Below are 16,238 nucleotides of genomic sequence, written 5' to 3' on the forward strand. Positions count from 1 at the left end.
TCAGTCACACCAAGTGAGACGGCCAGCATCGCACAGGACACACAGAGATAGCCAGAGTCATGTGGCCACGTGCATGCTCAGGCAAACACACACACACACACACACACACACACACACACGGGTGGAAGCCTAAAATGACAGGGCGTGGCCCCCACACAGGGTAATGCATGCCCCTCCCTGGCAGCCTCTAGGTGGGGCAGATCGTCCCCTGGGCCCTCAGAGTTGACAGGACACAAAGCCCATTCTTCACCTTGGGGCAGAACTCGGCAAACCCTCCGGGTCCCCAGTCACTGCTTTCTGATCCTTCCAGGGGGCTCCATTGTACCAGGAGGGGCGCAGTCGCTCCCCAACCCCACCCCATGGGTGCCAGTGGTGGGGATGCTGCCTCGTGGACCCCGTGGGCAGCAGGAGAACGTTCTGCCTGGAGGTGCAGCCAACCAGCCAGCTCCCCAGCCCTCCAGGGCTGAGCGGAAACCCATTAAACCTTCCTAATGACAAACGCTCCAGCAGGCAGGCGGCAGGCGGAGTGAGCGATTGCTCCAGAAACCAGCCAGATGGGAGTAGGCGCAGGTGATTGTTTACGACACTTGGGCCTTTATTGGAGACTCAGCCCGGGAAGGGGGGAGGCTCCCTCAGAGTCGGGCTTTATTTATTTTCCTCAGGTCCCCATCCCAGCCAGCTGGGCACCCCATAAGCTGGGCTGGTCGCCATCAAGTTGGGGGGGGGTCGGGGCAGACATAACCGCTTCTCCCACGATCCCTCGACTGGACTCTGAGCCCCATCCTTGATGCGGACAGGTGGGCCACACCCACAGTCACCAAAGGAGCCACCACCTGCCTGCCACCCACCCCAGGGATCCCTTTTTCCCAACAGTGCTGGACGCTGATTTCCGCTCCCAGCCCCTCCCCCAGGATCCCTGTGCCCAGAGGTGCCTGGCAGGAGCTGCCTCCCCTCAGTCTGGGAGGGCCCTGTTGCCATGGTAACAGCATCTGCAGAGGGTGCTAGGTCTGGCGGCTGGACCCAAGAACAACCTTCCAGAAGCGCTTGTGGCAGTGGGGAAGCAGGCATCGGGGTGCTGGGCCTGATTTCTTCTAACTGGAGAGCGACCTGTGAGTGCAGGGCATGGGGGACCACACAGAGGGTACCTGGGGGCGGCGTTGCACATCCTGAGCCAAGAACCGCTGTAGCCAGACAGCTTCCCACTGCCCCAAGAGTCAGGCCCAGGGAGAGGGGAGGCTTCCTGGGGGAGGAGGGGCAGCCTGAACCCCAGGACACTTGGGGTGGTGGGCCACGATCCCCTCCCTGTGCCACTGTCCCCCCACCCCACACCAGCCCAGGGAGGAAATGAGGCACAGCAGGGTGGAGCAGTGGTTTCAGGTTTAATCAGGGTTGCCAAGGGCGCTGCACCACCGCTCAGGGAGGACTCTGAGGGCCCACAGCGGGCCACACAGGGCATTTGCATTTTGCAACTGAACAGAGGAAGGTGGAGTTAACTAGAAACAATGACCCAGGGACCCCTGTCTGCCTTCTGGACCGGGGGCACAGGGAGGCTCCGCTGACTAGGCCTTCTCTTAGGGACATCCCCTACCCCTGGGCCCGGGAGCCTCCCCACCCCCACCGCCCTTCTGAAGTCAATGCCTTAAGGGGGAGTCTGGCAGGGGCGGCCCCAACACAGGCGGACAGGGAGTGGGGCCCCAGAGCCCCCAAACTGGAAGAGCCCCCCTCCCAGCCATTTTGGGAACAATAAATACTGTGTGACGGCAGCAGGGCGGGGGACGCCGCGGACCCCTCACTCCGTGCGCAGGATGATGTGGATGCCGGAGTCCGTGAACACCGGCCCGCTCATCTCCCCCGTCCGCAGCGCGAACGAGGCATCTTCAAATGGCTTCTGCATCTGACCTGGGGGAGCGTGAGTGACGGTGGGGGTCAGGGCCAGGCAGCGGATGGCAGATGGGGTTGCTGCCTGCGCGTGTCCACCCCCGTCCCTCATCCGTCACCAGGTTTATGGCCCTGTCACGGTGCTGAGCAGAGGCCCCGCTGGGGGCCCAGGGCCATCACGGAGGCCCCGCTGGGGGCCCAGGGCCATCACGGAGGCCCTGGGAAGCCGGAGACAGCATGAGGGATGGCAGGCAGGGCTGCTGCCGGCTGCTGTGCGCTGAGACACATTTTGGTAAAAAACTTGTCTCCCCGGGCAGGGTTCCCAGCCCCGCCCACACCATCTGTCCCATCTGGCTCCCCACCCCTCAGGTGCCTGCACACCACACCCCCACTTCATCCTGGGGAGGTGGACGAGGAGGAGGAGGAGGAGGAGGAGGAGGAGGGGGAGGAGGGGGAGGGGGAGGAGGGGGAGGAGGAGAAGGAGGAGGATGAGGAGGAGGCAGTCTGGTTTCCCCACCTGCGAGGGTCAGAAGAGGCACCCGACAGGACGTACCCAGCTTGGTGGGCCCTGATGAGACATCTGTGCGGAGACACACAGACTGACCCCAGGGGCCCAGAGCAGGGAGAAGGATCCCCACCTTGTGCGGGCCCTGCCTGCCGCTGCAGCAGGGCAGCCTGAGGCAGGGACTGTGCTGCCACCTGGTGGACCCTGAGGGCCAGAATGGCAGAGGCCCTCCCCCAGACCTTCCCCGGCAGGGTGGTCAGGGCCCCTGGGGCTCGGCGGCGCCCACTCCCTGCGCACCTCTGCTGAAGGCACCCAGGTCTCCCCTGGCCTTGGCCGAGCTGCAGTCGCTGAACTGTGAGGCCAGAGACTCAAAGTCCTCCTCTCCAGACTTGATCTTCTGGATGTAGCCTGCGGACACAGGACAGGGAGAGTTCCACGGCAGGGCAGGGCAGGGCACGCCTAGACAGAGGCTCCAGGCTGGAGGGAAGCTGAGCCTGCCCTCCCCACACACGTGCACACACGGGCACAGCACGGCCTCCCCCCACTCCCAATACATGCACGCTTGAGAGAAAATCTACCTCGGAGCCCCGGGGCAGAGGAGGACAGGAGGCGGGGAGAGGCTGGAGAGGGACTGGACCCCAGGCAGGGAGCTAGGCCCCCAGGCCTCTCAGGGCAGAGTTGGGAGAGCTGGGTCCTCAGCACGTGGGCCTCGGTTGTCCCATCCGTCGAAAGTGGGTGGGACAGCCCAGCACTCCCTGGGGCCCAAGGTGCCCCATGGGGCTCCACAAGGGACGAGTGTCAGTCCCATGGACCGTGGCCCCGGGTGCAGGTGACACGACTCTTCTCTGGGCTCCCCTGACAGAGCGTGTTGGCAGAGCCCCGATGGACTCGATGGACTCGCCTTCTGTGTGGCCCAAACCTGCCCCATCAGGTGCAAGTCCCCTGGAGGGAGGGGGAGGCCAGGGCTGGTGGGGGAAGGGGAAAGATGACTCTGAGGAAAAGGGTTCCCAGCAGAGGGGCAAGCGACCACGGTGCCACCCCGTCTGTGTGACTCACATTTGGGGAGCAGAGTGCAGGAGGACTGCGTGTGCACGTGAGTGCATGTGGTATCTGTGGTGTGAATGTGTGATTGCAAGAGAGCGTGTGTGTACACACACTTGTCATGTGCCGCGAGTGGAGGGGCGACCAGCCACCTTCCTGAGTCCAGGCAGCCCCTGAGGCAGACAGGTGCCTGTGGGCCGTAGCCCACCCCCCATGCCTCCACTTGCTGTGACACAAACAGTGTCCCTACCAGTGTCCTCCCGGGACCCCCAGGGTGACAGCCCCAGCAAGCTGGAGCAGCCGTCCAGGTGAGCTGGGGCCCTGCCCACCTCCCCGCCTGGCCTGGCAGCTGCTCTCCCAGGACACAGCCGACATGGCAGTTCTTCTCTTCGGGCGGGTGGGTCACCCTGACACACTTGCCAGTGGGTTTCCCGCCGTCACCCTGACATTTCCACCCATTCCTCCCATCCGACCTAGACAAGCCCAGGCTGTGACACACCCGCCTGGACCCTGTTTGAGCCTTGGGGACTCTGCTGGTTGATGTAACTGGTGCTGGGAGGCCCTGCCTGACGCTGGGCTGATCCAAACCTTCCTGGGCCCTGTGGGCCTCAGACTAACCTAAATGCCACCACGATCCACCTGCCTGGGACCTTGGTTAAAATGACACGACCACGGGAGCACAAGCATAACTATCTGGCTGCATATCACAGTAGCAACCAGTGTCCTGGTATCCGATCTGCATGTCATCAGGATGTGGAACCTGCCACCCCTGCCAGTGACCCCCACTTTGCCTCCCAGCCTGACCCCAGCTGTGTGCCTGGAGGCCACTGTGACACACAGCATGGTGTCCAGCCCCGAGCAAGACCTTCACCATTCTCCTTCCGTGTGGACTACGCATCCCAGGACGGGGCTGCCCCTACTTCTCCCTGCTCTCTGCCTGTCCCTGGATATCCTGGCCCGTGTCTCAGTCAGCTCTGGCCATCACCGTGAGGCACTGCCTGGTGCCTGTCAGACAGGGACACTGATACCTGACAAGGCCCCAACCTCCACTTGGACTCCATGTTGCTGTGGCTTCTGCCTGTAATCTCTCCACCCCGACCAGGGCTGCCGGGGGTCCCCCTGGACCACACACATCCATCAGCGACTCTGTCTGAACCAGACAGCTCCTGCTCCCCCTGGACTTCGGGTATCCCCTGCCTCTCTCCTGTCTGGGCCACGGTGAGCAGCTGGGCATCCTGACCGCATGGTGCCCCCCGGGTACTCACCTGTCTCTGAGAGGCACCGAGCACCCGAGGAGCCAGGCCCAGCCCCAAGCCCTGCACCAGCATCACCTTGCTGCATCCCAGCAGCCGGGGCCAGGGGCGCAGCCGCAGGGATCCCTGAGCCCAGGCAGCCCGCTTGAGGTTCTCATATACACAGTGTGTAAGCCACAGCCGCTCCAAAAAGAGCAAAAGCCACACCTTGGCCCCCGCCCCATAGTTCACATCACCCACATGTGTCTCTGACTAGCCAGCACTCTCAGAAAACGTCCTGCTTTGATAGGAGCCCGAAATGACTGTTTTTGCTTTCTCTTTAGGAGACGGGGTCTCCCTGTGTTGCCCAGGCTGGCCTCCAAGTCCCGGGCTCAAGCTATCCTCCCGCCTCGACCTCCCGAGGAGCTGAAATGATTGTTTTTAAAAGCGCTTTCTTTCCGAGTTCCCCTTCCTCAAAGCTGACCTTCAGGGGTCTGGTCCTGTGTGCCCCTGAGCTGTCCTTACTTCAGCCTGTACCTGCCCCCACCACGATGACATCCCTCCCACCCTCCGCCCTGCTCTCCCCCTGCCGCCCCGCAGGCCTTTGCGTAAGTGTCTCTTCCAACCTGAAACTCACCTGCTGCCCCCTGGTCTCCCGGGAAGCCTTCCCTAAGCCTCCCGTGGGAGGTGCCTCCCTGTGGGGGCTGCATTCACCACTGTCCTGTTTGTGGGTCACCCGCCTGCCTCACAGTGGGAGGACAGTGGCAGCGGGGCTGGCCTTGTTCACTGCTGCAGCCCCAGAACCCAGTACTGTGCACAGAACAGGCGCTCACGAATACTCAGGAGTTCATGAGTAAATGAGACAGAAATAGGCCACAGGGAAGGAGGGAGACAGGGGCAGACATGCCAGAATCTCATGCCTTCTCGGCACAAACCTCAGGTTGCAAGGCTAAAGCCACACTTCCTGGGCCCCCTCTGGGACAACACCCCTCCCAGAGACAGCGCCTGTGGAACCCTGATCCGACGGGGTTCCAGCCTCGAACCACTCAGTCCCAGGGCAGCCTCTCCGGGAACTCAGTCTAAAGCAGGAACCCTCCACCCGCTCCGAGGTGTTCAGGAGCCGCAGAAATTATATGCCAACCAGAACGGTGCCGGTCTCTGCTGGCAGATCCAGGCCAGCCTGCTCACGGCATATTCCCTAGGCCAAGCACAGACGGGTTACGGGGCCAACTCTGGACTCCAGCTCATGGTTCAGAACCCAGCTCTGTTCCTCCTGAGCAAGGCCAGTCTGGTATGTGACTCTGCCTCTTGGAGCCTCACTCAACTGGCCTGTAAAACGGGCTGACAGTGGCTCCCACCTTGGAGGGCTATTCCGAGGAGGGAATGAGTGACCACTTGAGCAATGGCTGGCACAGAGCAGGCCCTGGACAGATCCTAGCTGCCCATCTATTTATTATGGACTGAATGTTTGTGTCCCTGCCAAACTCACATAATGAAGCCTGAACCCCAGTTTGGCTGGGGACTTTATGCAAGTAATTAGGGTTAAATGTGGTCATAAGGGTGGGGCCCTGATCCAAGAGGATTAGCGCCCTTATAAGAGACGCCAGAGAGCCTGTGCTCCGTCCCCACGTGACTGTGCCGAGGAACGGCCCTGAGAGTGCACAGCGAGAAGGCAGCCGTCTGCAAGGCAGGAAGCAGGCCCTCACCAGGAACCAAACCGGCTGGAACCTTGATCTTGGACTTCTAGCCCCTAGAACTATGAGAAAATAAACATCTACTGTTGAAGCCACTCAGTCTGTGGTATTTTGTTATGGCAGCCACAGCTGATACACCACAATGACTTAAAGGATTTAGAGACAAACTCCCTGCTCTGCCTCACCAAGTCAGTGTGCTGCTTCTGGTCTGAAGCCGCCCAGGCACCGCAGGGGAAGAGGCCTGGTCAGAGAAAGAGGTGACAGGATGAGGTCCCATAAGACCCAAGATCCAGCAGAAAGGACCCAGAGAGACCTAGCCCCAGGATGGAAGGGTGCCACTGACCTTGCGGACATCGATCCTGGGGTGGGTTTGTGGGGAGGACACTGCTCATGCCCTGGGCTCCCCGGGACCCTCAGGCGCTGGGCATGTCAGCGGGGAGGGAGGGGGAGGGCTTCTCCACGGCCCAGCCTCCTCAGACAAGGACACCAGCAATGACACCCTCGGATCCCTGCCAGCCTCTGGCTGCAGCCCAGCAGCTGCAGAGGAACCGATGCTGGGAAAAGGAGCCTCAGCAGAAAATGTGGAGGCTCTGGTTGTCGGCGGGCAGTCTGTCCCCTCAGGGCAGAGGAGCAGCACCAGATCTAAATGGGCACTGCCAGCTGGGGAGTGAGCTGCCCAAATCGTGACCTCCTGATCGCCTGGCACGAGCCCAAGCCGGAGCAGAACATCCACTTCCATGGAAGAGAAAATGAGGCCCAGGTGCCGGATGCTCGCTGACATCGCACGTGAGTATTTGCTACCAAGCACACCATGCAGAGGCTATCTCCCCTCAACCTCCTAATGAGACCCAAAGGGGCCCACCCCAGGAGGGGGAGGTCATGGTCCGGGGTCATCAGAGGCCCTGCCCTGACCCCAGCTCCCCCACCACACATGCCTGGATGACCCAGGTGGAGGCTCTGCCATGTGGGGAGCAAGTGCCAGCCACTGAGCCCGTCACTCCTGGATCTTCCTTGTCCCCATTCTACAGATGAGGCAACTGAGGCCCAGAGAACAAAGTTACCTGCTTGAGGGCACAGCTAGCACTGGAACCCAGCCCCGTACAACCCCAGGGCGGGCCCTGCTGTTCTGCCCTGACCTGACCCTCTCCACAACACCCCACCCACCTAATCCATCACCTGATCCTCCGGGTCTGCTCCCCCTCACTGCTACCTCCACCCCCAGCCCCGAGTTCAAGCCACACTGCCTTTAGCTGCGATTCCTCCCACAGCCTCCACCAGGGCCCTGGCACAGGCAGGCAGGTGGGAATCCTGCTGACACTCCTGATAGGCCCAACTGTCTACCATGCACAACCCCCACAACGTCCCTCCCTCAGCAGCCCCCAGCCCCCCACTGCAGCGTCAGCCCCACCAGCCACACATCTGCCCAACCCAGAGACAGGGGTGGCACCCCCACCTGCCACGCCCAGACCTGCGCCCGCCTGCCTCAGCCTCTTGCCATCTCTCCCCAGGATCACCCTGAGCAGCTCCGTCCCCGGCCTGGCTGCTCTGCCAAGCCCCAGGCCCTCTCCCAGTTGCTCCTCAGATTTAGCGAGTCCCCCTCCAGACCGCGCCTCTTCCCAAGTCCCCTCTACCAGTGATGGCACCGTGTACCGCCCTACCTCCGAACGCCCATTACCTCTCGCTCACTCTTATAGGGTCTGAAGCCTCAGAACAGGGACCACTAGAGCTGGGAGGACCCAAGAGGTCATCTCTCAAGTCTCTCTGGGCTGCTCCCTCCCACTTCTTCCTCCTCCCCTGGGGCATCCAGACCCCCCCTCCACCCCCCCCCCCACTGCTTAGCTCTAGCACCCAACCAGCCTGTGCTCTGGGCCTTCTGGTTTCTCCGCCCTGTCAAGTTCCAGCCACATGGATCTTTCCCAAAAGCACAGCACTGCTAGGCTCTATCCATATATATCCATAGCCACATGTGTCCTGCTGCCTCCTGGAGAGGACCCAAACTCCTTGCCTGACAAAGAGCCCTCCTCAACCTGGCTGGGACCTGCCCTTGAAGGGTCTCACCCCCTTCCCGCCACCTGCACATCTTCCCCCAGACCCCTGGCTACATCCTAGCCCCAGGCCTTTATTTCTGCCCTATTCCCTGGTGGGAATCCTTCTAGCTTCCTACTGGCTCATGAGACGAGGCTGTGAGCACTAATTCTGCACCAGGCTTGTGTGGGGGGTGGGAATGCAGGGAGAAAGAGATCCAGTCCCTGCCCTCAGGGAGCTCAGGAGGCTGGCTCTTTAATTAGCCTTCAAGATTGTGCAAGAATTTGGCTTCTCTTCTACAATGCTTATGATGTATAAAGCTAACAGGTGCCATTTACCGCGCTAGACACATGGGGATGTGTGTATGAGTATGTGTAACATCCTCCCGGCCAGTACCGGACCAAGTGATGAGAGAATAAAACAGCCAGTACTGACCGAGTATGCGCTCTGTGCCGGGCCCTGTGTTAATAGTGACAACAATCACAGTCACAATGACCGCTAACAATTACAGAACATTTACTAGAAGGCAGGTGCTGTTATTCATGCTTTACTGTATTAGGTCATAGTCCTCAGAACCACCCTAGGACATGGGTCCTATTAATACTAATTGCACAAGTGAAAAAGACTGAGGCTCAGAGATGTTAAGTAACTTGCTCAAGGTCACACAGCCAGGACCAGGCAGAACCAGATGGGAACCAAGGCTGTCTGCGCAAAGGGGAGAGGATGCTTGTTTGGAACAGGAACAGCGCAGAGGGGTTCTAGGAGCTCTGGTGGAGGAGGCCAACAATGGAAATGTTTTATATCCTCTCTGTCCAACATGGTAGCCGCCAGCTATGAGTAGCTTCCGAACACTTAAAGCACGACCAGTGCAACTTCCCTCAGGATCACCTGAGCAGCTCTGTCCAATTTTTAATATTATTTAATTTTAATTAATTTATACAGAAATAGCCACATGTGGGATGTGGGTAGTGGCAGCCATTAACGGACAGCTCCAGACCAGGGGTCTGCGAACTATGGCCTGCAGGCCAAGTCCTGCCTGCCTTTGTAAATAAAGGTTTAGTGGCACGGAGCCACGACCATGCACTTACATACCGTCTATGGCTGCTATCAAGTTATAAAGCAGAGCTGACCGAGACCATATGGCCCACAAAACCTGAAATATTTGCCACTAGGCATTTTAAATTTGCCACTCTGTGCTAGACTGTGGAGGACACACAGAACAGAGCAGGGACTGGCCTCTTCCCTGGGGTCAGAATTCATTCACCAGCTCTGTTGGCTACGTCTGCACTCACTACCTTTCGGACCTGCTTCTGGACACACTCATGTAGGTGACTCAGGTCCCTGATTGATGACATTACTATTGACAATAGTGCCCACTGGCTGAGGGCCCACTGCGTGCCATGTACTGCCTTACCTCACTGAATTTTCACAATGGCCCTCGGAGGCTGGTATATCAAGATGCCCATTTTACAGAGGAGAAAACTGAGTCTTGGGGAGGTGACAGGAGTCACAGAGGCACAGCTACTATCTGAACCCAGGGCTGCCAGCTTCCAAGGCTGGGTCCTCCAGGCCTACCTGGCTCACCCACGAATGCCAGATGGAAAGGAAAGAAAGAGGCAGCCGTGTACATCAGGGTCATGTCACACACAGGTATTTCTGTGTCAGACAACACCTCACCTGATAGTTGAGTGAGCTGCAGTAGAGGGTCCGGTGTGATTTCTAGGCCCACCTGCGAAGAGACCCCTCCTAAAACCCTGTCCCCTGACCCACTCACCATTGATCAGCTCCAGGGCCTCCTCCTTGGTCCGGGTGATCTTCTCCTGCCGCCAGGACGAGGGCCGCCTTGACTGGCTGTGCTTGACCAGTAGGTGTGAGCAGCGGACCCTGGCGGGCTCCCCTTGCCCGTTTTTGCCACCACTGGTGCTGTTGCCACTGGGCCGCTCCCATTGGCTGGCGTTAGTGATGTGATTGAAGTAGTACACTCGGCCTGGAAGGGACAGGAGGACAGGTGGGAATTCAGTTAGGACTGTGCCCACAGGACACCATCCTGGGCGCCAGGCCGGAAACCAGGATAAGGGGCTGGCTTGTGAAATGCCTTCATTCAGCAAATCCACTGCATGTCCACCATGTGCCACAAGCTCTGGAGACATGAGCCAATGTAATAGGACACAGTCCCTACCCTAAGGGAGCTAACATTGTAGGTGGGGGCAGACAGGCACTAAACAAGCAAATGAGACCAGATAACTTCAAGGAGCAAATAACCCGGGGAGATGGAGGAGAGAAAGCGGGAGACAGGGAGTGGCTCAAAGCCCGCACTTAGCAGCCAGACCTCCTCCCAGGCTCAAACCTGGTTCTGCCACTTACTCACTGTATGACCTATCTTCCAGGGGCCTCAGTTTTCTCACCTGTAAAATGCAGACAACGGTACCGACCTATAGGGTCACTGCAAGTACTGAATGAGTTCACACATCTGTAAAGTGCTTAGGACAGAGCCTGGCACACAATTAGAGTAGGATGGCTTTTATTATCTCCATTGTACAGAGCACAAAACTGAGGCCTCCTCTTCCGCATCTCTGGTAAGAGCAGCAGCGGGTCATGTTTCGTGAGCGTTTACTCTGCCCCAGGCACATACAGGGGGAGGCAGGAACTGTATTTGCGTATGTCACACCCAAAAGCTCTGCTCTTAACCCCTACCCAGTGAACTGTGTTGCAGAACTGGGAACCAGCATTATTGGAGGCCACATATTACTTGGGGGGCAAGGGGCATAAAGGAGTGAAGACTGCAAACAAGAAGCTTGAAGTAAAGAACCAGGAGATTCGGGGTGTCACTCCAAGGGCTGAGAGTTTGCCTGGGTTACATGGAGTGTCGCCCATAAAGAAGGCTACCAGGGTCCAGCTGGGCAGAAATAGCAGGAATAGGCCCAGAGCTGGGCAGAGCATCAGGTTTATGCTGGAGGTCCCAGCATAACAGGGCACGGGTTCTGGGGGCACGGGTTCTGGGGGCACGGGTTCTGGGGGCACGGGTTCTGGGGGCAAATGCAGCTGAGCCACTGACTGACTCTAAAACCCTGGCAATGGGCTCTATCTCCCCAACCTCAGTTTTCTCATCTGAAAAATGGGGACAAAAGAATAAGGAGATAAAACCTCATGGGATTAATGTGGTAAGTTAATGTATGCAAAGTGTTCACCAGAGGTCCTGGGGACCTAACCACAGATGGTAGGCCTGCTCCTCAGGAGTTTGCAGGGACAGAGTCTGGGGGATCTGGAGGCAAACTGACTGGGTTCTAATCCAGCCCCTGAAATGAATGATCTCGGACGAGTTACCTGGTCTCTGTTTCCTCACTGGTAAAATGGGAGTGATAACTACCTGCCTCCCAGAGTTGTGGTAAACCAGGGAGAATTTAAACACTTAAAGCGCTTAGCACGATGCTTGGCACAGAGATAAACGCGCTCGGTTATTGGCATTATTATTGTTGCTAACCCTTAAGTAGAGCCTGAGCACAGAGGCCACCCTCACGCAGAACATCACAGGCGGATGCCGCAGACTGTGCATTGGGTGTGGATGGTATGGGTATTAGCGGGGGTAGGTTGTGGACCCGAGGCCGGGCAACACCCTGGGGCCACGCCCTTTGCACGGTGTTGGGGTGTCCCCCTCCCAAAGGTGCCCCCGGGACCCAGAGGGGTGCAGGGATGTTCCCCCGGGCGTCAGGTGCATTAGGCCGAGAGGTGTCGGTCGGGCCGGCAGGCCCAGGGCCATCGCCCGGGGGAGTGCCGCAGGCTCCCCGGCCCCTCACCCGCCCAGCCCTCTGCCTCAGTTTCCTCTGGCTTCCCGGCTCCTGAGGCTCGCAGCCCCCCAGGGGCGGGCCGGGGCCGTTGACCCGGGAACGATGCGGAGCAGCCAAGACCCCACAAGAGGGAGGCGGCGGCACCACCGCGCCCAAGGGGCGAGCTCGAGCCCCGCTTCCGCGGGCCCGCGCGGCCCCGCCCCAGCCCCGACCCCCGCGGCACCTGAGCTGCGGCTCATGCGCTTCTCCCAGCCGGGCGGCAGCTTCTCCTCGTCCGCCATCTTCCCTCCTGCCGCAGCGCCAGCCCCGCCTCCGCCGCGCCGCGGCTCGCCTGTGCCCGCCCGCCGCCGTCGCCTATTGGCTCAGAAAGCCCCGCACCAGGGCCTGGGAGCGACGCTCATTGGGGATCCCGACCGTCCGGATTGGCTCTCTGGCCTTATATTGGGCAGAAGCGAGGGCGGGCGGACCCGCCCACGGTTTGCCTGAGCCCCGCCTCCGGCCAGTCTCGCCGCGGCCCCGCCCCCCTGCTCTCCTCGGCTCCTCAGTGGTGGGGAAGGGACTCGAGCCCGCCCTTCTCAACGCCCTTTGGCGAGCGCCAAAAAACGTCCCGACCTTTTCTTGGCGCCCTTCGCCGCAGAGCCCTTCCGCGCGGCATCGAACTTATTAATTGGCTGAGGAGGCAGCGATTCCCGCCTCCCTGCGCGGTTCCGGGAGGTCCGCAGGCCCCCTGGCCCCCATGCGGAAGCGTCTGGCTGGTGTGGAGGTAACGGCGGCCGACGAGGTATTTGGGAGAGGTGGCGGGGCCTTTGCTGTTGTCATAGTAACGTAGTTGCCTTGGAGATGAACACCTAAGTGCCCGAAGCCTAAATTTGGTTCCTCCATTCTCCTTCTTCCCACCTGTTTCCGCCAGATGTCCAAAGCTAACCCAGCCCCTTTTACTTTTTGCAAGGCTAACCTGTTCCCTATGCTACTGACCCAAATGCCTTCCACGTCCTTTGCAACCTGCTGACTTCCCTTATTCCCCCTCAATCTGGCTCCTTCCTCCCGTGAGGGTGACTGGTGGGTGCTGGCATTGACACTCAGATGAGAACATGAGAGGAGGTGCGGGTGGGAGGAGGATGAGCTCAGTTTGAGCCCATTTAAAATAGAGTCTGAGGAGCCCGTGGGACATGAGGAGGTAACTGGGGACCCTGGGCCAGGAAACTGCTGGCTGCAGGTAGATACGGGAGTCAAAGACACCAGCAGGGAAGAGTTCACCTACAGTTCATCTACGGCACAGACCCTTATGTGACCGTTAAAAAGAATGAGGCTCAGCGACGTGACTCAGGGAAACATGTACACAACAAAGTAGAAGCAGGACGCGGGAGAGGGTTAGGAGCACTCTGAAGCCAGACTTGGGTTTAAAGCCTGGCTCCAGCCACTAGCTATGACCTTGAACAAATTCCTTAACCTGTGCACTTCAGCTTCCCTATCTGCAAAGTGGGGTTAAGCAATAATACATACCTCTTCTGTTTGATGTGAAGATTAAATAAATGAGTTAATCGATATAAACACTCAAAATAGTACCTGGCCCATAGCAAGGACACAGATGTTAGCTGGTATTGTTTGCTGGGTGAAAAAGCAAGTCCCAATATAGCACAGCAAAGACAGTAAGTATGAAAACATAACAAAACCCAAAAAATCAACAAAGAAAACTAATTAAAAAGAATGAATAGATCGCTTATAGAAAGGTAGCAAAGATACAAAGCATAAAAAGGCAAGCTACTGAACAGTATTAGAGTATGTATAATTACCTCAGTTGTGTGAAAACACAATTTATATCACAGCAAATTTTTGGATTCCTTCAAATATGTTAATGCTACCACAGGTGATGCAGGTGAAGGAAGAAATGAGGAACTTAAGTTTTAATATAACATTTTGACTTTTTTACAAGCATGTATTAGCATAATAATGATCTCTCTTTTTAAAAGATAATTTTAGACTTAGGGCAGAGTTGCAAAAGCAGTAGGGTTTTCATGTGCCCTTCACCCAGCCTTCACTTCTATTAGCATCTTACATAATAATAAAACAGAAGTTCTCAACTAGGAGCCATGTTGTTCCCCAGAGGACATCTGACAGTATCTTAAGACATTTTTGGTTGTTACAAATGAGGGGGCAGGAAATGCTGCTGGCTACTGGTATTTAGTATTAGAAGCCAAGGATGCTGCTAAACATCTTGCAATGTACAGCCCCCACGAAGAAAAGAATTACCCAACCCAAAGAAAAGAATTACCCAACCCAAAATGTTAACAGCGCCAAAGCTCAGAACGCTGTCATAGAATTATCAAAACTAAGAAGTCAACATTGGTATAATAATATTAACTAAACTACAGAATGCCCCCCCCCCATTTTTCCACTAATGTTCTTTTTATGTTCCAGGATGGGTTTGTCTGATATTTTCTCATTAGACTGACGTCACATGTTACTGGGAAGGATATGACAGAGACCACATGCCTTTCAAGATCTGGGTAACAGGTATGCTCATTGATACCAGACTGTGTCACTGTTTCTGGTCCCTCTAAGTGAATAAGGCAAGGAAATATATATATATACATATATATATATGTTCATATTTATATACACACACATCTCTATTTCTAGTATGTGTCTGTACACATATTAAACAAAACCCACGAATTCACACTGATGTCTCCAACTTTAATCCAACCTCACAGGGTTCATGCTAACCTCTCCCTTGTCCTATTTTATTTGTAACGTTTCTCCAGCAGTGAGCAACCTGGCTCACATTATCTACATATATTTACTTATTTGTTCAACCCTATTTGTGTATTACATACATACACACACATATGTGTGTACAAAAGTAGTTTCAGAATTGCTAAATCAACTCTGGAACATATTTAACTAGAGTACAGTGTTTGTCCACAATTTTTTTTGTCTTTAGTGTTCCAGTATTCAGATAAAACATACTTTCCAAAGTCACTTAGCTCAGCTCCTTTCTTCCCTGTCCCCTTCCATGTGGTCATGTGATTCATTTGTAATACATGCCTGTTCATTTGACAGCCTCCATTCCACACCTTTCTTCCTATATCCTGATTGACACGCGGACTTACACAGCCAGCACCACACAGACTGGTTTCATCATCATAACCACCCCCACTACTGCCCTTTTATGTAAAAAAGCAAAAAAGGCAAATAACAATCAATACAAATATTAATTAAAAAGAATGAGAAATAATTTATATGGAAAGATATAAAAAATAAAGCACAAAAAAGCAAACTGCTGAATGGTATATGACTATTACAGAATGTATAATTATCCTCATATGATACCAGCTCTAGGTTATTTTAGAAAATTTCTAGATTCACTCAAATATATTAATGATCACCACTGGTGGGAGAGGTGGTATAAGAAATAAGAAGCTACATTTTTTTTTTTTTTTAGATGGGGTCTCATTTTGCTGCCTAGGCTAGAGGGCAGTGGTGTCATCACAGCTCACTTCAGCCTCAGACTCCTGGGCTCAAGCGATCCTCTTGCCTCAGCCTCCTGAGTAGCTGAGACTATAGGTGTGTGCCACCATGCCTAGCTAATTAAAAAAATTTTGTTGTAGAGATGGGCTCTGGCTATGTTGCCAAGGCTGGTCTTGAACTCCTGAGTTCAAGTGATCTTCCTGCCTTGGCCTCCCAAAGTGCTAGGCTTTATAGGTGTGAGCCACTGCACCTGGCCAAGAAACTAAATTTTTAGGCCAGATGCAGCAGCTCATGTCTGTAATCCCAGCACTTTGGGAGGCCAAGGCAGGAGGATCACTTGAGACTAGGAGCTGGAGACTAGCTCCTATGGGCGACATAGTGAGACTGTCTCTACTTACTTACTTACTAAATAAATAAATTAAAATAAATAAAATTAAAAAAAATAAAAGAAACTAAATTTTTAACAAAACATTTAGATTTTTTTAAACAAGCAAGTTAGTGTAGTCATCTTTTAAAAATAAAATTGAAGTTTACATAAATGCATTGAAAAAGGCCTGACCTCAGGAGAGAATGAGGAGAGGGGTTTTACTTTCAGTCTTAATACTTC

General features: G+C 55.8%; 1 protein-coding gene across 2 annotated transcripts; it reads right to left on the reverse strand.

The window, feature by feature from the left end:
• Nucleotides 1-494: 494 nt before the first annotated feature.
• On the reverse strand, nt 495-12,468 carry PIN1 (peptidylprolyl cis/trans isomerase, NIMA-interacting 1). Of its 2 annotated transcripts, XM_069479095.1 has the most exons (5): nt 12,384-12,434; nt 10,150-10,362; nt 2,681-2,791; nt 2,396-2,458; nt 495-1,899 (listed from the first exon to the last, which is right to left on the reverse strand). In XM_069479095.1, the coding sequence occupies exons 1-5, from the start codon at nt 12,397-12,399 to the stop codon at nt 1,790-1,792; spliced, it is 513 nt and encodes a 170-aa protein (XP_069335196.1). In that variant the 5' UTR covers nt 12,400-12,434; the 3' UTR covers nt 495-1,789. The 2 variants fall into 2 exon arrangements, with proteins under 2 accessions (XP_069335196.1, XP_069335201.1); XM_069479100.1 differs by lacking the exon at nt 2,396-2,458 and having other exon boundaries at nt 497-1,899; nt 12,384-12,468.
• Nucleotides 12,469-16,238: the final 3,770 nt, after the last annotated feature.

This window comes from Eulemur rufifrons, chromosome 2, assembly GCF_041146395.1.
Source record: "Eulemur rufifrons isolate Redbay chromosome 2, OSU_ERuf_1, whole genome shotgun sequence".
In the NCBI taxonomy this organism is placed as follows: domain Eukaryota; kingdom Metazoa; phylum Chordata; class Mammalia; order Primates; family Lemuridae; genus Eulemur; species Eulemur rufifrons.

Coding starts and splice junctions, on each gene's coding strand:
- PIN1 (XM_069479095.1), bottom strand. Junction 2,792..10,149: donor GGCCCTGGAGCTGATCAATG/GTGAGTGGGTCA, acceptor CTGTGTCCGCAG/GCTACATCCAGAAGATCAAG. Junction 1,900..2,395: donor GCCTCTTCTGACCCTCGCAG/GTGGGGAAACCA, acceptor ACGCTCCCCCAG/GTCAGATGCAGAAGCCATTT.